The 21,647-nt window shown below is 44.7% G+C and overlaps 1 protein-coding gene across 2 annotated transcripts; it reads left to right on the plus strand.

The window, feature by feature from the left end:
* Positions 1–1,710: 1,710 nt before the first annotated feature.
* Positions 1,711–21,399, plus strand: SPAG5 (sperm associated antigen 5). Of its 2 annotated transcripts, XM_008582642.1 has the most exons (24): positions 1,711–1,902; positions 2,162–2,287; positions 7,836–8,926; positions 9,033–9,207; positions 12,721–12,795; positions 13,036–13,128; positions 13,220–13,354; positions 13,800–13,919; positions 14,046–14,138; positions 14,242–14,355; positions 14,835–14,928; positions 15,118–15,265; positions 15,346–15,448; positions 15,627–15,760; positions 15,967–16,105; positions 18,714–18,825; positions 18,998–19,084; positions 19,350–19,470; positions 19,584–19,695; positions 20,093–20,173; positions 20,329–20,484; positions 20,570–20,644; positions 20,775–20,855; positions 21,082–21,399. In XM_008582642.1, exons 1-24 carry the CDS (start codon positions 1,852–1,854, stop codon positions 21,151–21,153), a joined length of 3,588 nt encoding a protein of 1,195 aa, XP_008580864.1. In that variant the 5' UTR covers positions 1,711–1,851; the 3' UTR covers positions 21,154–21,399. The 2 variants fall into 2 exon arrangements, with proteins under 2 accessions (XP_008580864.1, XP_008580863.1); XM_008582641.1 differs by having other exon boundaries at positions 1,711–2,287.
* Positions 21,400–21,647: the final 248 nt, after the last annotated feature.

Consider the following 21,647-nt stretch of genomic DNA (forward strand, 5'->3'; position numbering starts at 1 on the left):
GTGCGCTGCTTGGGAAGCGTGGCGGCGCTCCCGCCGAGGGTTCGGATCCCACATACAGACCGGTTCCCGCTTGCTGGCTGAGCGAGGCGCGGGAGCGACACCGAGGGTTGCGATCCCGTTGCCGGTCCCGGTCCGGTACGGGGGCGACACTGAGGGTTGCGATCCGTGGCCGGACACAGAAAAAGACAAAAAAAAAAAAAAAAAAAATTTTTTTTTTTTTGGGCCGGCCCGGTGGCGCACTGCGATAGTGCGCTGCTTGGGAAGCGTGGCGGCGCTCCCGCCGAGGGTTCGGATCCCACATACAGACCGGTTCCCGCTTGCTGGCTGAGCGAGGCGCGGGAGCGACACCGAGGGTTGCGATCCCGTTGCCGGTCCCGGTCCGGTACGGGGGCGACACTGAGGGTTGCGATCCGTGGCCGGACACAGAAAAAGACAAAAAAAAAAAAAAAAAAAAAAAAAAAAAAAATTTTTTTTAAAAAGGTAAAATTAATATTTTATTTAACCCAGTATAACTAAAATATCTTTTTTTTTTCCTATACAAAGTCTTCACAGTCTAGTATGTATTTTACACCTATAACACATCCCAGTTTGTTTTTGGGGTTTTTGGCTGCTGGCCAGTAAGGGAATCCAAACCCTTGACGTTGGTATTGTCAGTACCATGCTCTAACCAAGTGAACTAACCAGCCAGCCCTGCACATCCCAATTTGGACTAGCCATATTTGAAGTGTTCTATAACCACATATAGCTAGTGGCCTAAGGTATTGGACAACACCATTCTAGAGGAACCCATCCCCTAAGGGCCCTACATATTACAATAGATTATAGTTCCTCTTTGTATTGCTGCCTTTTCCCGATATATTAAGACTTCCAGAGTGTTGAATGGAACCCAGGCTATCATAAACAATTAAGTCTGAATACTTACCATTCAGCTGTTTTCAAAAATCAATTCCACCTTCGATGGATAGATTTCTGATACAAAGGAGATTCAAGAGACAGTAGGATGTACTAGTTAGTAGTGTGGGTTGGAAGCTTGGCTCTGCCATTTACTGTCTGTGGGACACTGGGCAAATTACATTCTCTATGACTCAGTTCCTTCGTCTATAAAATGGGGATATTTATAGTACTTCATAGGTTCTTATAAGGATTAAATGAATTAATATACATAAAGCATTTGGAACAGCGCCAGGCACATCATCAATGTTCAATACACGTTAGCTATTATTCCAGTGAACTTGTTTCAGGCCCTAAGATAAGTCGCAAGAAAAGCCCGGAAATTCTGAAGAGGCGTTACAGCCCAGGTTAAGAACTACGTCTCAGGCCGTCACGGACGCGGGACGTCTGCGCGGGCCGACCGAACCTAAGTAAAACCGTTACACTCGCCTGTCCCTTCTAGACAGTCTCTGGCCGGCTATTTCCTGTCAAGGCCGAGGCCGCAGGTAACTAAGAGGAACCTAAGGAGAGACTTCCTGTGGAGACAACTTTTCTGACAGGGTGTGAGGCGGTCCACTGGGAAGTAGGAGGGGTGGACTGCTTGACTGTCGAGCTACCTGCGGTGTCCTCGCCGATGTGAGGACACAAGACCGCCTTGGGCCTGGGCCGCGTCCTGCCCTTCCGCCTGCGTCCAGGGCTAGGGGTCGGTCAGTCAGGGGAGCTCGCGCACCGTGGGGCGGCCGGGCCGGGGGCGTGGCCAGCTCCGGCTCCGCCCACCCGCGGGCTGGGCTCGAGCCCCGAGCGGATGCGCCCGCCCGATGCAGCCAATCGGGAAGCGCGGAGCAGGTTCAAATACGGACGGCGGTTGAACATGGCGTCTCCGATTTGGTCTGGGATGTGGTAGGCTTTCCTGTGTGGAAGATGTGGCGGGTGAAAAAACTGAACCTCAGCCTGTCGCCTTCGCCTCAGCCGGTGAGCGGGAAAGCTCTCGAGAAGAGAGAGCTGGGCCGGGGCTCCTGGGGCGGGGGCGCTGGCAGTTCCAAGCGTTCTGGAAAACTGGGTCGAGCGAGCCTGGGGGTGAGGGGCGCGTGGAGTCTTTGTTCTTCCTGCTGCTTCAGCGCTAATGGGGTGGGAGCCTCCTCTTATCGCCTCCTGGGCTTTGTAGGGAGGGAGGATGGGTGGGCTGGCAGAGCCCAGGCTTCCTCACCCTCGCTCTTGCTTTCTTTCTCAGGGAAAACCACCTATGAGGACTCCTCTCCGAGAACTTATCCTGCAGCCTGGTGCCCTCACCAACTCTGGAAAAGAGCTCCCTGTTTGCTCCTCACTGACACCATCACTGTGCAAGCTGGGGCTGCAGGTGAGATTCGCCTGGACAGCTTTTCGATTGGGCTGTTTGCCCAGGCCGAGAGCTCAGAGGAACAGAGGGCCAGGGCTGGAACGTAATTAATAACGATAATGAAGTCCTCTATCTCAGTGACATTCATTTACAGCTATTCAGGTCAACAGAGAGGTGCCCTAGGGTGGTTAAAGGAAATCCACTGAGAACCCGAACCTCCATTTAGCTGTTAGTTTTTATTTCCTCCTCCTCCCTTCGACCTTTACTAAACTACCGAGAAATTCTATCACACTGATTAGTGGTCTCCCTCTGAAATGGGTTAAATTACGGAAAGGTCAATCTGCTGCAAGTGTGAGGCAATATCCATCACTCCAGGGGTAGTCAAAACTCTCCTGGGAGCAAGTTACTCTACTGGAAGGCAGGGTACTTAGAACTCCTTAGTTTAAACTAGCCCCTTGCAGAGTTGCCCTTGCTGAATAGCACTTTTGTCAAAGGGCTTGAGAGAAGTAGCCATGTAGAAACTGCTTTTTTTTTTTTTTTTTTTTTTTTTTTTTTTACATAAAGATGACCGGTAAGGGGATCTTAACCCTTGACTTGGTGTTGTCAGCACCACGCTCAGCCAGTGAGGCAACCGGCCATCCCTATATAGGGATCTGAACCTGTGGCGTTGGTGTTATCAGCACCACACTCTCCCAAGTGAGCCACAGGCTGGCCCAGGAACTGAATTTTTAATTTTATTTAATTTAAATTTGAATAGCCACATGCGGCTAGTGGCTACCATATTGAACAGTATAGCTTAAGGTAGAAGAGAAATAAGTGCTCAGGACCTGCCCATGGCTCACTTGGGAGAGCGTGGTGCTGACACCATAAAGTCAAGGGTTGAAAAGCCCTTACCGGTCATCTTTTTTAAAAGAAAAAAAAAAATGAAATAAGTGCTCAGTAGGAACTGATCTCTGTAGAGCTTATAGAATTTAACCATAGCTATTTAATCACAGTAGCAGAGTAGACTGAAATTTGGGTCTCCTCTTACTCTCTTTTTTTTCTTTTGGTGGCTGGCTGGTTCAGGGATTGAACCCTCAACCTTGGCTTTATTGGCACTGTGCTGTAACCAACTGAGCTAACTGGCTAGCCTTCCTACCCTCTTGACTATAGTGCTTACTACCTCCTAATGTAGTCTGCTACACAGACAAGAGGTTTTTTACTCTGACAAAATAGATATTATTTTTGCTTTTTAAAATTTTGGTTATTTATTTATTTATTTGGCAGCTGGACCGTATGGGGATCCGAACCCTTGGCCTTGGTGTTAGAAGGTGGCGCTCTAAAATTTTTTGGTTATTTGTATAATAGATATTCATTGTTTGAAGCATTTGAACAATATATAAATGTAAGGAAGAAAGTACATTTCTGCCATCTTAGATAACTGTCATAAAATATTTGAAAATCCTTTCGTACATCTCTGTGTGTCTATTTGTGTGTATATATTTCTGTACACACACATTCATATATTATTATAATACTTTTTTATCAAGGCACTTTTTTCACCCAAATGCAATCCTTTTCTTCCCCCCACCCTATCTTTTTTTTCTTTTTTTTGCTTAGCTTTACCTTTCTCTTTTGCCCTTCTCTTGGAATCACTCCCTCCCACACATGCCCTGCTCTTCCCAAGTAACGAACCCATTTTAACACCCTAATGTGTATCTTTCCATATTTTTCTTTTTAATAATATGCGAACATTCATAATTATTTTATTGATAGGATCACAGTATATAGCCAGTTCTCATTATTTGTGGTAGCTATATTCTATAAAGTTGCTTGAACAATGAATTAGCAAATGCTGAACTGCTGCTCCTAGTGGAAATACAGGGTTAGGTTCCTCTGAGCCTCTGATCCAGATATTTTCATCAAGATGATGTCTTCAGGATTATTCCATGTTGTAGCATGTGTCAGAATTTCCTTCCTTTTTTTTTTGTCTTTTTTTTTTTACTGACCGGTAACAGGATCGCAACCCTCGGTGCTGCGCCCGCACCATGCTCAGCCAGTGAGCGGGAACCGGTCTCCACATGGGATCCGAACCCTCGGTGGGAGCGCCGTAGCGCTCCCAAGCTGCGCACTCTCCAGTGCACCACCGGGCCGGCCCAGAATTTCCTTCCTTTTAAAGGGCTAAATAATATTCCATTCTATGTATATACAACTTTTTTTTTTTTTTCATAAAGGGGACCGGTAAGGGGATCTCAACCCTTGACTTGGGGGGGTCAGCACCACGCTCTCCCAAGTGAGCCAACCGGCCATCCCTATATAGGGATCCGAACCTGTGGCCTTGGTGTTATCAGCTCCACACTCTCCCAAGTGAGCCACGGGCTGGCCCCTTTATATACCACATTTTGTTAATCCCTTCATCTGTTGATACACACTTGGGTTTCTTCTACTTTTGGCTACTGTGAATAATGCTGCTATGAACATGAGTGCACAAATATCTCTTTGAGACCCTGCTTTCAGTTCTTTAGGAATATATACTGAGAAATGGAAATGCTGGATCATATGGTAATTCTGTTTTTAATGTTTTGAAGAACCACCAAACTTTTTATAGTGGCTGCACCATTTTACATTCTCACCAGCAGTGCACAATGGTTTCAGTTTCTTCACATCCTTGCTAACATTTGTTAGCAAATGGCCTTCCAAACCTTTAATCTTGATGTTATAATACTGTGTGCTCTAATTGACTGAGCTAACTGGCCAGCACCTTATTTTCTGTATTTTTTATTTTATTTTTTTTTTAAAGATGACCGGTAAGGGGATCTCAACCCTTGGCTTGGTGGTGTCAGCACCACGCTCTCCCAAGTGAGCCAACCGGCCATCCCTATATAGGGATCCGAACCTGTGGCCTTGGTGTTATCAGCTCCACACTCTCCCAAGTGAGCCACGGGCTGGCCCCTTTATATACCACATTTTGTTAATCCCTTCATCTGTTGATACACACTTGGGTTTCTTCTACTTTTGGCTACTGTGAATAATGCTGCTATGAACATGAGTGCACAAATATCTCTTTTCTGTATTTTTGATAGTAGCCATCCTGAGGGATGTGAAGTGGTATCTCATTGTGGTTTTGATTTGCATTTCCCTAATGATTACTGGTGTTGAATATCTTTTCATGTGCTTATTGGCCATTTGTATATCTTCTTTGGAGAAATTTCTATTTAAGTCTTTTGCTCATTTTTTAATTGGTTTTTTTTGTTGTTGTTTGGTTGTAGGAGTTCTTTGTATATTCAGGATAATAAACCCTTAGCAGGTATATGATTTTCAAACATTTTTTCCTTAAAGTGATTTTTAAAAGGAATAAGTAGGAGATGGATAAATAGAGCAAACTTTTAAGTCTTTGCTTTATATATTTAGTTTCTAGGCTGTTTAGAGCAGACTGATTTATGTTTTTTGTATCATGTATCTTTATTATGCCTTTTATCATAAGAGTACTATATATAATCTTATCTTCTATCTTGTCTGATATTAATATTACTCTCTGCTCTCTTTATTTACTTCTGCCTGATATCTCTTTGCCAGTCCCTTTTTTCTACTTTCCTTTAGCACTTTGAAAAAAAAATTTTAAAACTTAAATAAGATACATAAAAGTACAACAGAACATAACAGCATAACAAATTAGTAGAAGCAGACATCCATGTAACCAATACCCAGGTCAATAAATAGGATGGTGCCAGGATGTCATAAACCCTTTTCAGCTCAACCTTACTGTTTTAATCATGTAAGTCTGATTCTTTTTTTCTTTTTTTGTAAATAATTCATCTTTCTATCTAAAGCTTCTAAAATAGTTTTTTCTTTCTTGTAGTTCAAAATTTTACAATTATGTGTCTAGACATGTATCTTTTCTTGTCAGTCCTGCTTGGAACTGGGTGAGCCATCTCAATGTGCAGTCTCAGGTCTTTCTTTACTTTAGGGAAATTTTCTTCTAATATATGTTAATCAGTGCCTCATCTGTATATGTTCTGTTTTCTCTTGGAACTACTTTTATTCAAATGTTAGGTTTCCGGGGCTTGTCTTAGTTTTTCCCTCAGATTTATATTTCTTTGTATTTTTATTTTTGCTTTAAGATATTTCTCCCAGGCCAGCCCGGTGGCGCACTGGAAAGTGCGCCACTTGGGAGCGCAGCGGCGCTCCCACTGAGGGTTCAGATTCCATGTGGAGACCGGTTCCCGCTCACTGGCTGAGCGTGGTGCGGGTGCAGCACTGAGGGTTGTGATCCCGTTGCCGTCCCCGGTACAGGCGTGACACCGAGGGTTGCGATCCCGTTACCGGTCAGTAAAAAAGACAAAAAGGAAAAAAAAAAAAGATATTTCTCCCACTTGTTCAGCCCGGTAATTCCAGTCTTAACTCTGATCATCCTCTCTTTCAATTCATTTTACTGAAATTTTTGATTTAAGATATTTATTATTTCTAGAAAGTCTTTTGTGTGTGTGTTGTACTTGAATCTTCTTAAGTACTCCTGGTGGTGGTGGTGGTGGTGATTGTTCAAATTGTTATCTGTCTCTTCCAGCAGCTCTGTTTTGTTAAGGTCTACCTTTTCTAGGTATCTTAGAGTTTGTCCTTTCTCTGGCTAATAGATTCACTTAAGCTCATTCATATTTTCCTTGTTGTTCATTGAGTCTCAGGTCCAGCGATCCTGCAAGTGGTAGAAGATGCAGTTATCATTGTCCCTGTGAACCAGTAGTAGGGAGGTTGTTAGTCCCTCATCAAGGCACATGGAGGAAGAATCTCTGCTCTTCTGTCCCCTTCTCTACAGTCCAGAGCTCTAGAAATCCCAGGGGCCAACTGGGTTCTACCCATGTGTTCAGGATACCCTCAGTTCTTGTGGGCCAGGGAGATTAGGTCACTGGTACAGGTTGATGTTGCCCTTTCTCTTTATGGTCCATGGATCTCTGTGGTCCATGTGCTCTCTAACTCTGTTCCCCAACTTCTCATCTGTTCCAAAAGGGAGAAAATCTTGTACCAACTCTAGATTCTTTTTTTTTTTTTTTTTTTTTTTAAAAGATGACCGGTAAGGGGATCTCAACCCTTGGCTTGGTGCTGTCAGCACCACGCTCAGCCAGTGAGCAAACCGGCCATCCCTATATAGGATCCGAACCCATGGCCTTGGTGTTATCATCACCGCACTCTACCGAGTGAGCCACGGGCCGGCCCATACCAACTCTAGATTCTGATAGAGCTTAAGCCTTCACTCATACCCTATGGATCCCTTCTACTTTTTCCCCTAGAAGTGGGTTGGAGTTAGGAATGGAGAGGAGCTGGGTCACATTCAAGCTATCATCTCCCCATGATATGGATAGATATTCTCATGTATTTGTACTGTAGGCTGGTTCACTTGGAAGGACCCAAAATAGCTTACCAGCTTTTCTTTCCCTACTATTGGGTGTTTGTAGTGAGCAGCTAGGCTTAGCCAAGTTCTTACCTAAGCAGAGGTAATGAGAACTCTTCTTTTTTGAGTTTGGACAGTATCTTGTACCCATAATTGTATGTTAGGAACTGAACCGACTGCCTTAATTATTTTTGTTTCCTTTGGCAGGAAGGCAGCAACAACTCATCACCACTGGATTTTGTCAACGCCAAGAGAATAGACTCCCTTTCAGAACAATTCACCCATCCCTCAAAGAGGCTAGAAGCTTGTCAGTATGAGTCAGATGAGCAGCCCCCAGATCTGATTCCCCAAACCAACTCTACTCCCAAAACATCCGAGGAAGCAGTAGACCCACTGGACAACTATGAGGTTAAAACCATTATCCTTGTACCCTCTCCAGTTGGACAGCAGCAAGATATTACACTTGAGGCCCATTTAGATGGCATGGCAGAGAAAAACAGCATCTCTCTAGATGATCCTTTAAGGACAGGAGATCTTGTGAGAAAGGAGGTGGCACCCTGCATGGAAGAAAACTTTCTAGAAGTTGTTGCTGCTATGCCTGAGGAACCCACATTTCAGGATTCTCAATCCCATCTCTTGGAGTATCCACCAAATTCTTGTTCTGAGCAACAACTCGACTGCTCCAAGGAAAGCCTGAGGGACAGTAGGACTGAGGCTGTGCCTGAGGACTTAGTGCCTTCTGAAAGTAATGTCTTCTTGCCTTCCTGCATGCTCTGTCTTTCCCCTTCAGCTGCCTTGGCAGCAGATTTCCCTGTCAATCATGTGGAACCAGGGGAGGAAACTGTAGAGCACAGAGCTATAGAGGAAAGAAAAATAAGCTTTCCCACAACCACTGAGGAGGGTGAATCGGAAGATCAAGTACTTATCTCAGATGTGGAAGATATTCTGTCCACATGCCTGACACCAAATCCAGTAGAAATGGAATCTCATGCAGCTCCAGGTCCAGCAGTAGAAGATGCTGGTAGGATTCTCAGCTCTGATACAGAGTCTTGGATGTCCCCACTGGCCTGGCTGGAAAAAGGTGTAAATACTTCAGTCATGCTAGAAAATCTCCGCCAAAGCTTATCCCTTCCCTCCATGTTTCAGGATGCTGCAGTTGGCACTACTTCTTTCTCTACTTGCTCAGTGGGGACTTGGTTTACTCCCCTAGCACCACAGGAAAAGAGTACAAACACATCCCAGACTGGCCCATTGGGCACCAAGGACAGTGCTTCTGAGACAGCGCATCTCCTGTTGGGGTAAGTGCCCATGAATCCTTGTGCCTCATGTATTCCATTACCCTGGACCTGCCACTCCCATCCCTTTTCCTCCTTTTCTTTTCCTCATGTTCTTTTCCTGCTTCAGCCATCCTCCAGATCTGACTGCCTTATCGCGACATGACCTGGAAGATAATCTGCTGAGCTCTCTTGTCATTCTGGAGGTTCTCTCCTGCCAGCTGCGGGACTGGAAGAGCCAGCTGGCTGTCCCTCACCCAGAAGCCCAAGACAGTAGCACACAGACTGACACCTCTCCTAGTTGGGTAAGAAGGTTCTTTCCAAAGCTTGGAGGATCCCACTGAGCCCTCTTCCTCAGCATGTAAGCTGATAAGCTGCCAGAGGGCAAAGGGGACTGATTCCTTAATCACAGGCTCATTCTAGAATATGTGTAAAAGCTGAGGATCTGGAAAAATCTCTTAAAGCTATGGATACTTACTATGCCCCTGGGGTACATCAAGACTTTTAAGTAAGGGGCTGTCTGGTTAGCTTACTTGGTTAAAGCGTGGTGCCGATAACACCACGGTCAAGGGTTCGGATCCCTGTACCAGCCAGCTGCCAAAAAAAACACTTTCCAAGTGAATGTAAGCAAGGAAAGTTTTAAAGGAATCGGTTTCTATATCTTCATCTTCCAAATATACTCTTTACTAATTTTTTTTCTACTTTCCTATTCTCATTTGTCCTTGCCCACTTTACTAAGGAAGAGCATACTTCCTATCCTGAATCTTATGTTCTCAGGCAATAGCAATCAAAGGACAATAGAAAATATCTGTGTACATGGTGAGAAAATGAATGACTACAATGATTATATAAGACATCGTTTTTGCATGTTTTCAGCAAAATGGAGGAAGACTAATTATGTCAGTGGATCATTAAAATTTTTTGATGAAAGTTCATTAAGATTTTTGGCATAGGGCCGGCTCATGGCTCACTTGGGGGAGTGTGGTGCTGATAACACCAAGGCCATAGGTTCGGATCCCTATATAGGGGTGGCCGGTTGGCTCACTTGGGAGAGCATGGTGCTGACAACACCAAGTCAAGGGTTAAGATACCCTTACCGGTCATCTTTGGGAAAAAAAAAAAAAAAAAAGACCTCTGTTCTAGAGGACTCTAGCTGTGAGAACGTAGGCCTGGGAAGGAAGGGAATGGTGTCAGGGGAAGGAATTGAGAGTCTCAATATTGTGGCTGTTGAGATGATAGGTGGCTGCTGCTAAGAGATACCCAAAGATCTACTCAAATGCCCAAAGATCTCCTTTGGGTTGAAAATATCCTCAAGTAATAACTTTACCTTTTGCCAAAAATCCTGGAATCAATAGACTCCTCACTCGTCTAGCTGCTCAGTTTCTCCTGTGTTTTCTTATCTTTGTGTCCTTTCCTCTTTCCTTGACCTCATTTCCCATCCATGAATCTGCCTTGTACCCTTTTTTCCTGAAGCTTGCCAGGTCCCTTTGGAGGCCACTGAATCAGAACGAAAGAGGGCAAATGACATCACCTTCAGCCATTTCGCATTACCATGCCATGTCCTTGCCGCTTGGCTGCCTCCTTCATACTAATCTCATCACCTGCCTGACTGCCCAGCTCTGAGTGGTATGTGTGCCCTATCCAGGACTCACGGGCTACTCCGTGCCTTACTGCACGATGCAGTACGGAATGATAACTGCTTTGCCAGGGAAGGGAGCCATGAATTCCAAGAGATCTGAGGATGATGCAACTCTGCCCTCTTAAATCCAGACTGCCACAACATTGTGACTCAGCACTGCTGTTCCAGCAGTAGCCTTTCCCCAGATGATGGCTGCCTTTCAGCAGTAATGAAAACTCCTACTTTTCTCTTAGAACTTTAGTCTTTGTAGGGCTCTGTTGCCTTTGAGATCATTACTTTAAAAATAAGAAAATAAAAATGACTAATGAATAAGTTGAGAAAGTTAGCATTACTGGTAACCAAAGAAAGCCAAATTGAAACAATGAGATGCCATTTCTTCTGACAAAATAGCAAAGAATAAAATAGATAATGCTGATAAACGTTGTGCTTTTGTCAGTATGGTATAAATTGGTTCATCTTTTTTTGAAGGCAATTTAGGTAAGACCCTTAAAACATTTCAAACTTTTTGACCCAGTAACACTACTTCCAGGGATATATCCTAAGGAAAAAATATTCTGAATAACGATGGTAACATTATTTTTTTAAATAATGAAAAAAATAAAATCAAAATAATGGTATATTTATAAGATAGAATATTCTGTAGTCAATAAAAAGAATGTTTACATTCTACCTTAGAGAACCTAAAAGAAAAAAAACATAAAAAGAATGTTTATGAAGAGTTTTTTTTTTTTTTTTTTTAAAGATGACCGGTAAGGGGATCTTAACCCTTGGCTTGGTGTTGTCAGCACCATGCTCAGCCAGTGAGCAAACCGGCAATCCCTATATGGGATCCGAACCCATGGCCTTAGTGTTATCAGCACCGCACTCTCCCAATGAAAAAAATAAAATCAAAATAATGGTATATTTATAAGATAGAATATTCTGTAGTCAATAAAAAGAATGTTTACATTCTACCTTAGAGAACCTAAAAGAAAAAAAACATAAAAAGAATGTTTATGAAGAGTTTTTTTTTTTTTTTTTTTTAAAGATGACCGGTAAGGGGATCTTAACCCTTGGCTTGGTGTTGTCAGCACCATGCTCACCCAGTGAGCTAACCGGCCATCCCTATATGGGATCCGAACCCGTGGCCTTGGTGTTATTAGCACCGCACTCTACCGAGTGAGCCACGGGCCGGCCCTATGAAGAGTTTTTCATAACATGGAAAAATAAGTTTAACATAAGGTTATGGGATTTTTTTTGTCTTTTTTTTAAAAGATGACTGGTAAGGGGATCTCAACCCCTGACTTGGTGTTGTCAGCACCACGCTCACCCAAGTGAGCTAACTGGCCATCCCTATATAGGGATCCGAACCCGTGGCCTTCGTGTTATCAGCACCACACTATCCCAAATGAGCCACGGGCCGGCCCTAGATCATGGTTTTTAAAGAAAGGAAATCAGGGATCAGTAACCTCTGAGAGGCTTTGAGATCAGGTAAAATACCAGCGGAAGTACTTTGATAGTTACCCCTAAAGCAGATATCCCAGTTGAGGCTATTACAATGAGGAAAAATTAAAGAATGAAAGCAGGACCCCATATTTATTTATATATTATCTCAATTGTGGTTTTTCTTAAGCGTTACTGTGTTTTGTCAAATCTAAGACACTATCGATATTAAGATACATCCCAATCTCAGAGGTTTTAAAATGTGAAAAGATAGTCATCTTGAAATTTATTGAATATGGTAATTTATTTCTAAATTAGTGGTCTGCAGCTTTTTCCCTGACACCTGAGGGAAATATACTCATCAGTAAGTCTCTGGTATATTGTATATATTGTTTATATATCTGCTGTACTGAAGTATATTGGAATCTCTGGGGTGGGTGCTATGTTGTCGGTTAGGAATCACTGCTGTAGGTGGTGAAATTATTAAAGATTTCTCTTTCCTTTCTATTTACTTTTGTATTTTCCAAAATATTATAATAAACATGTATTATCCTTATAATTAGAAAAGAAAGTTATCTTAAAAAGGAATTTTTTACCTGCCTCTGGATTTTTTTTCTGAGTTGGCTTTATCTAGTTGTGAGCCTTGTTCCTGCTTTTGATAGGAAAGGCTCCTATAACTCACCATGTAGGAGGGGGTATGAGGTACTGGTGGTGCACATTGCCTACTCAAAAGTAACAACTCTGTTTCTCTGGCTAGATAACTAAGAAACCTCAACGTCTTCAGGAGAGCCAAGAGATTGGACAGGCCCTGCAGCAGGTCAGGAATGCCATGGTAAGTGTAGATTGACCTTATACCACTGTGGGTCTCCTGTGAGCATCAAGAATGAAGAATCCTGGGTGGTTAGTAGATGGTGATACTCAGCCGTGGCGTGAAGGGAGTTCTCCAAACCTTTGTTAAGGACATTTCCTTATTGGGATTTTTGAATTGGGGTCAGTGGCTTTTTTCCCCAGTGCGTCGGCCTCCTGCTTAGTGGCTTTATTTGATCTAGCCTAGCTGTCTTTCCCTCTACAGCAATCATGGGTGCCAGTCTCTAAAGAGCTGATATCCTTACTTGACCTATCCTTGTTGCATTTAGAAGAAGATAAAACTACTGTGAGTCAGGAGGTAAGCAATAAGAAGACAGAGATAGAGGCCTGTGGTGGGACTGAAAGCCAAAAAAAGGGACCAGACACAGCATCTGATTCTTACCTTGTAGTCTCGGCGTACAGAAACCTTGGTCTCCTGCTGTTTTGATATGTTGAAGAAATTGAGGGCAAAGCTCCAGAGCCTCAAAGCAGAAAGGGAGGAGGCAAGGCACAGAGAAGAAATGGCTCTCAGAGGCAAGGATGTGGTAAGGTGCCAGGTGTTTGTTCCTGGATGTGGGAGGTCGCCACATGAATGTACTTGAGACATAGATGGGTGGCCTAAGAACTGCCTGCCCTGGGGAATAAAGAACTGAACTGTTAGGGCCGGCCCGGTGGCGCACTGTTACAGTGCGCCATTTGGGAAGTGTGGCGGCGCTCCCGCCGAGGGTTCGGATCCCACATGCAGACCGGTTCCCGCTCACTAGCTGAGCGGGGCGCGGGAGCAGCGCCAAGGGTTGCGATCCCGTTGCTGGTCCCGGTCCGGTGTGGGGGCGACACTGAGGGTTGCGATCCGTTGCCGGACACGGAAAGAGACAAAAAAAAAAGGAAAAAAAAAAAAGAACTGAACTGTTGGGGTGTTGGATGGTTGTGGCTTTTTGTGCTGTTTCCCTCTGCTGCCCATTGTGTCCTTGCAACCTCTTCCCTAAATAGGCAGAGATAGTGCTGGAGGCTTTCTGTGCACATGCCAGCCAGCGCATCAGCCAGCTAGAACAGGACCAGGCATCCATGTGGGAATTCAGAGACCTTCTGAAGGAAACCCAGACCCAACTGGTAATTTAAAAGCATTTTCTTTCCTGGGGTCCATGCTGACACACTGAGAGGATGGTCACATATACCTACTTTGCTGTAAAACTCAAAGGGAAAGGGCCCCCATCATAGGCAATCCTTCTCTTGTAGGTAGGGCTTCACACAGAGCAAGAAGAGCTGGCTCAGCAGACAGTGAGTCTTACTTCTTCCTTGCAACAGGACTGGATATCCATGCATCTGGATGTGAGTATTTGAGGCAATCATAACCACTCCCTTACTCATAGGTAGCCCTGTCAGGAGTCTTGCCTCAAGGGTACTCTTCTGACCTGCTTGCTTCCCCTGGTAGTGCATAACATGGACGGCTTTGCTGAGGCGGTCTCAACAACTGACAGAGAAACTCACAGCCAAGAGCCGGCAGGCCCTTCAGGAACGTGATGCTGCAGTTGAGGAAAAGCAGCAGGTACCAACCAGGAGTAGGGACTGCTTAGGTCTGGTTTCCTCCTCCTTTGCAGAAGGGCTTTCTAATGTGTGATATCATTAGCCTCTTACCGTGCACCCGTCTTCTGTCCACCTTGTGGGTTTGGAACCAGCCAGGTCCTTTAGCTGTAAGATGGCCTTGAGCCCAGTTGTTTTTTTGCCCTTCAGCACCTTTTTTTTTTTACTTCAGCAACTTTTCTCCTGTCTACTTTTTTCTGAAGATGAGCCTTATATTTTGCAATGTTGCTGCCCAGGAACAAGGTAATTTGCTGTCTTGTCCAGAAAGAGAAGCTGGACTGAGTCTTGGGATTCTTTTTTTTTGGCTGGCTGGCTAGAATGGGAATCCGAACCTGTAACATTGGTGTTATAAGGCTGCGCTCTAACTAACTGAGCTAACTGGCTAGCCCAATCCTGAGATTTTTAATTCAGGAGGAAAGGAGAAAAACTATCTATTCTTCCTAGGTTTCCAGGGAGCTGGAACAAGTATCTGCCCATTTAAAGGACTGCAAGGGCCAACTAGAACAAATGGAGTTGGAAAACATTCGCCTAGAAGCAGGTGTGTGCGTGCGTGTGTGTTTGCGTGCACACCTCAGTGCACAGCATGCATGTAAGCAGCTGAGCCCAATTAAGGCTTAGAGTGTGGCAATAGAGCAAGGAAGTACTCTAGAGCACTTGCTTTGGAGCACAAGTATGGGGAGTTTATGGCCTGAGACCACATGGTGTCATTAGTATACTTTTGGTCTAGATCTCCAGGCTCAGCTGCAGATTCTGGCCAGCATGGACAGCCAGCTAAAAGAGCTACAGAGTCAGCATGCCCATTGTGCCCAGGAACTGGCCACGAAGGATGAGTTACTTTGCCAGCTTACCCAGAGCAATGAAGAGCAGGCTGCTCAGTGAGTTCCTATCAGGTTATTGTGGCAGTAGGCACCCAGGAAGTAGGACCAAATGGGATCTAACATGAGGTCTCTGGCAGATGGCAAAAGGAAGAAATGGCACTAAAACACATGCAAGCAGAACTGCAGCAACAACAGGCTGTCCTGGCCAAGGAGGTGCAGGACCTGAAGGAGACCCTGGAGGTAAGGAATATGGCTTGGGGTAAGGGAGCTGGTAAACTTCAAGAGAGTGATTCTTGCCTCAAGGTATTGAGGTGAAGTTTGAGACTGTGGGCTAGAAAAAGCCTGTCCCCAGGGCTGTAAAATTGCCCACTTGGACTCATTTTTCCCCTTCCCTCTCTTCCTTCTCCTGTCTTCCCAGTTTGCAGACCAAGAGAATCAGGTTGCTCACTTGGAGCTGAGCCAGGTTGAGTGTCAGTTGAAAACCACGCTGGAAGTGCTCCGAGAGCGCAGCCTGCAGTGTGAGAACCTCAAGGACACTGTAGAGAACCTAAAGTAAGATCTCTACCTTCCTTTGCTTCCCCCCAACTGTTTGTTTTTCCCAGGAACGCTTCTAGAAGCCAAAGTCTCTAAGAAGAGAATAGTGACAAATGTCGAGCCTCTTGTTTCTCTTCTTGAATACACCTCTATGTGGGGATTTGGGAGAAGCATTAAGAGAAGATAACCTGGTCTTTGGCCATCCTCCCCGTTCCCTATTTCAGAGCTAAACTGGCCAGTATCATAGCAGAGAACCAGGAGCAAGACCTGAAGAAGATACGCCAGTATTCCCAAGAGCTAGGAGTGCTGACTGAGCAACTACAGCACCTGACCCTCTTCCTACAGACAAAACTAGAGGAGAAGGTAGGGTCCTGGGGTTCCTTTTCTTTCCTTCCAATTGTATCTTCCAATTGTATAGAGTAGTCTTCCTAAAACACTATTCTTGTTCCATCTCTGTGACCTTTAATGACTTTCAGTCTTCAGTTTGTTGCTCAAACTTTTCTTCGTCTGTCTCCTACCTCCCTATTACGAACCCTTTACTCCAACTAGACTGCCTATACACTACCCACATGTCCTGTTCCCACTCACACCCACACTCATGTTATTCCCACATCCATTTTCTTCTATCTTCAAACTGGAAATACCTTAGCTTTCCTATTTAAATCCTCCCTGTTCACCTTCTTTGAAATCACATGTCCCTGGTGATCTCTTCTGTTATATTCCTCATAACTTACTCTCTTTTTGCACTTATATTAATTTTCTTTCTTTTCTTTTTTTTTTTTTTTTTTGGCAGCTGGCCGGTATGGGGATCTGAGCCCTTGACCGTGGTGTTATAAAACTGTGTTCTAACCAACTGAGCTAACTGGCTAGTCTGCACTTATATTCTTTGGATGTCTGGTCTCTTCAACTAGACTATATTTGTTTGTTTATTTTTTGGGCAGCCTGATGGTAAGGGGATCCAAGCCCTTGACCTCGGTGTTACCACCATGCTCCTAAACAAGTGTGGACTATGCTTAAAGAAGGCAGACATTTATCCCTGCTTTTCCACAGTGCACACTCAACAATAAATGGTTGATATCTTTCAGAATACAGAGTTAAGTTAACTTATTCAACAGTTAAAGATACAATGAAGATCCTGAAATCTGGAAATGCATATGATCTGACCCTCTTCCCCATTGTGTGCTAAGCACACAATATGTGAAAAAATCTAGTCTAGCAGGCAAGACAGACAGATGTAAACTTGTTATCTTGACTTATGATCATCATAGAAGTCTGCATGGTCCACTGTGGGAGCACAGAGGAAGGAGGATCAGTTCAACCTTTGAGAGTTAGGATTTTGAGAGTTAGGATGTCTTCTCAAAGCAGGTGACCTTGGGCAGAGTCACGAGATTTAGAAGTTTGTAGGACGGGGGTGGGCATATAGAAGGCCCACCAGGCAGAGGGAAGAGTATATAAAAGTATTATATGATTACATATGAAAGCCCATATGTAGAAAGTCATACACACAGTATACTGTATGTACTTTTTTGTTTGTAGTGTCCACCTTGTAACAAGAACTGGGTTAGGTGCTGGGACTGCAGGATGAACAAGGCTCATATGAAGCATGGCAAGTTTTGGGAAATAGCTCTTTATGATTGGAGTGTAGGAATTATATGGGGCAAGGCAGGAGACATGGCTGGGGAGGTAGGCAGGAGGCCAGATTTTGAAGACTTGGACTGATGACAGTTATAGAGTGGGTGGAGAGGAGGGGATGGATTGAATGGATTCAATAGATATTTAGGAGGTAGAAGTAATAGAACCTGGTGACCAACTTGATGTAGGAATAAGGCAGAAGAGTAAATGATGACCCTTAGATTGCTAGAAAGATAGTGATGCTCTCTTCTAGAACTGGAGTTGGCAAACTTTTCCTACAAAGGGCCATATAATAAGTATTTCCAGCTTAGTGGGCCGTGTGGTTTCTGCCTCAACTATTCAACTCTGCCTTTGTAGCTCAAGCACAGCCATAGGCAATATGTAAATGAATGGCTGTGGCTGTGTTCCAATAAAACTTCATTTACAAAAACAAAAACAGTTGGCAAGCTAGATTTGACCAGCAGGTCCTAATTTTTTGTCCCCCACCCCCACCCCACTCTAGAACAGTAACTATAAGAATAGGAACAGATTTTTGATTGGGTGGGACAAGGAAAATGTTGAGCTCAGCTTTCTATATACTAAATTTCAGGTGGACTGTGGAACATTCTGGTAGATTTTTCACAGGCAGTTAGCCTTTGGGTCTGGAGACTGGGAAAAAATCCAGTTGAGAGAGAGATTGAAGTCATTCATGTGGAAGTTTAAAGTGAATGTTTTTGTGGAGCTCCCAAGGGGAGGCCACCCATGGAATGGATTAAACTGAAAAGAGGGTCAAGGATTGAACCCAGAGACCCACAGTTAAGGAAGGACCTACAGGTAGAGAGAAAAAATAACCAGAAAAGTATGAGGCCTACCTATGAAGGAGAGTCATGTCCCAGAAGCTAAGAAAAGTAAGTTTCTAAAAGAAAAGCATGGTCATCAATATCAAATAGGTCAGGTAAAACAAGAGCTGAAAAGTGTTCATTGCATTTGAAAGCAAAAATGCCATTGGCAAACCAAATGACAAGAATTATGGTAGAATGGGGGACAAAAGCCTGAGTGTAGGTGTAGTGGGCTAGGAAGTCAATAGGTGGTGAGAATTACAGGCAAGAAGTGTAGGCTTTTTTCTTTTCTTTTTTTAATTAAAGGGAAAGAGGAAAAAACAGTGAAAAGGGATTTAGGGTAAGAGAAATGTTTTGTTTTTTAAATTGTTGTTTTAGTGAGAGAGACTTAAGAATGTAAACATTTCAGGAAAAGGCGCTAATGGAGGAATAGAAGATAGAGGATGGCTGGGAGTGCCTGGGAGCTCAGAAAAATCACTACCCTGAAGAGCAGCTGATAGCTCTTTCTCCTCTGCCCTTAGGCTAAACCAGAGGCCCATCTGCTGAACACAGCCTGTACTCCTGTTTGGGAACACCCTCCACCCAATCATTGCGCATTCATGGGAAGCATCTTGACAGCAGTGGCAGATGAAGGTTAAAGGCCCTGGGATTTGGGGGTGGGAAAGCTGTGACCCTGCTCCTGATAGCTTCAGCTGTTGAAGATGCCTACCATCAGATCTGTCTATCTCTCCCTGGCTTCCTTTATGGTAACTCCCTGACTGTGTCACCAGAAGAGCCCTCTTCCTGTGGTTGTTTTTTGTTTTAGAGCCAGAATCAGCTCCTGTGCCTTTGCTTGGAAGTGACAAGAGTGCCTTCACCAGAGTAGCATCAGTGGTTTCCCTTCAGCCTACAGGTTAGGATGGGCTCCAGGGATCCTGCCTCATTTCTAGAAAATCTGTTGGTGATGAGTAGAGACAAAAGTAGTGAGAAATGCTTTGCTCTACAAACCTCAATTCCGTTTGGGCTCATTTTATTTCTGCCTTTTGGGATCTGTAATGTTCTGGACATTCAAATCCTGTGGGTAGGGAACATGGATAAGAGTTGTGGAAATGATGGCTATGCATTGCTTCCTTCCAGGGCTGAAGTGCTGTACCTCTATCTAAGACTTTCTCTTTCAGAGACCCCAGGCATGGAGAAGAGCCTGGCAGAAATGAGTTCTGTGACTCTTGAGCTTCAGAAACTGTGTTCCCTGCTGCAAGAGTCTAAAGAAGCAGCCATCAGGACTCTGCAGCAAAAAATGTTAGTGGGATACAGTCTTGATGACACAGGGACAGTGAAACAGCTCTTTATGCCCAAGGGCCCAGTTGGCCCTCAGGAGGACAGTAATGATGCTGAATTCTTCCCTCCTGTAGTTGTGATCTGCAGGCCAGGCTTCAGGCCCAGGAAGAACAGCATCAGGAAGCCCAGAAGGCAAAGGAAGCAGACATAGAGAAGCTGAACCAGGCCTTGTGCTTGCGCTACAAGGTGAAGGAGGAGCCTAGAAGTGGGGCGATGAAAAACTGGGGCAGCTTTATTGGCCTAAGGGAGCCATTGTCTCTCCAGGAATCTGGGTGGTGGGGATTTTCCAACCACTGCCCTAGTTTTGCCCTTCCTGGGGTCAGACATTTCACATACTTGGGAATCAGCTATGGGCTGACCTATCTTCCTAGGCATACCCAGGAGAGAAGTTAGGAACTCTAGCAGAACTCTCTCAACTCTGAAATGTGCCTTGCCTGACTGGGCCCTGGAGGAAGAATTGGCATGGTATCACCTGGTCCCACATAGGCTGAGCATGGGTCAGGCACTCTCTCCTATCTCCTGGCAAGGCCTGTGAAGAAGCCAGCTCTTCCTCAGTGCCTTCTCACCTCCCTTTCCCTCACAGAATGAAAAGGAGCTCCAGGAATTGATACAGCAGCAGAATGAGAAGATCCTAGAGCAGATAAACAAGAGTGGTGAGCTCATGGTACGTTCATCATGATGCCCTGCCTTCTGTGTCACTGGTAGCCAGGATCACAAATAGTAGAAGTGGATACCCTGGTCTACATTTGTTCACCACATGGGATAAAGATAGAGTAGACCTTTGAGGGCTATTAGATACCTCTCCATTCTCATTCCCAGAGCCTTAGAGAGGAGGTGACCCAGCTGACCCGCTCACTTCGGCGTGCGGAGACAGAGACTAAGGTGCTCCAGGAGACCCTGGCAGGCCAGCTGGACCCCAACTGTCAGCCCATGGCCACTGACTGGATCCAGGAGAAAGTGTGGCTCTCCCAGGAGGTGACTCTCCCATTAGTTACTAAAAGAGCTGGGCAACTGGTGGGGATCTCAGGCTGTGCCTCTATTGAGCTGGACTTATCCATAGGTGGACAAGCTGAGGGTGATGTTGCTGGAGATGAAAAATGAGAAGACAAAACTCATGGGCAAATTCCAGAGCCATGTAAGAATTTCCATGCTGTTCCAGGGCCATTTCCTACCACCACTATCAAGTTCTTTGCCATGTTTCTCCGCCCTACAAAGCTATCCTGTTCTTTTAAGCATAGGACTTATGAAACCTATTTGCTTTCTAGAGAAACATCCTAGAGGAGAATCTTAGGCGCTCTGACAAGGAGTTAAAGAAACTAGACGACATTGTTCAGCACATTTATGAGGTAAAGGAGGGAGTTGATATGACTAAGGCACCTGGTACAAGGCCTGGTCCCAGGAGGTACTGATGAGCATGGCTCTAGTTCCCAGCCTGTGCTGAGAGACGGGCGTGACTCACCATCACAGTCTTCTCTGTTTCTGCCCTCTAACTCAGTGCGTACTTCCTGGGGCTGGGAGCCCTGGGCCTTAGGCCTGTGGTCCTGAGCTGCCTTTTCTGCCTTTCTTTTCCAGACTCTGCTCTCCATCCCAGAGGTGGTAAGGAGTTGCAAGGAACTACAGGGATTGCTGGAATTTCTGAGCTAAGCAACTGAAAGCTGGAATCTGCTTCACTCCTTTTTGCTTCCCTGCTTTTTTTTTTTTTTTTTTTTGGTGGCTGGCCAGTATGAGAATCCAAACCCTTGACCTTGGAGTTACAACACCACACTCTAACCAACTGAGCTAACTGGCCAGCTCAATGTTACTTTCAATACCCCTTTACCCCAACACCAGGACCAATTGGCATGGAGCCAACTATGTTTAATGCTATTTAAATAAAGTATATTTAATGTATTTCTTTAGGCTCTCTCAATAGTGTGTGTACACATTTAGTTTTATTGTAACAAAGCAACTTGTACACTTTTTTAGCATTTAAAACATCATCTTTCCAATAAAACAAAAAGAAAAAAATTTTTTTTTTCCTTTTTGTCTTTTTTTGTGTCCGGCAACGGATCGCAAACCTCGGTGCCGCGCCCGCACCTCGCTCAGCCAGTGAGCGGGAACCGGTCTGTATGTGGGATCCTAACCCTCGGCGGGAGCGC

This window comes from Galeopterus variegatus, unplaced genomic scaffold, assembly GCF_000696425.1.
Source record: "Galeopterus variegatus unplaced genomic scaffold, G_variegatus-3.0.2 Scaffold2683, whole genome shotgun sequence".
NCBI classification, from domain to species: Eukaryota; Metazoa; Chordata; class Mammalia; order Dermoptera; family Cynocephalidae; genus Galeopterus; species Galeopterus variegatus.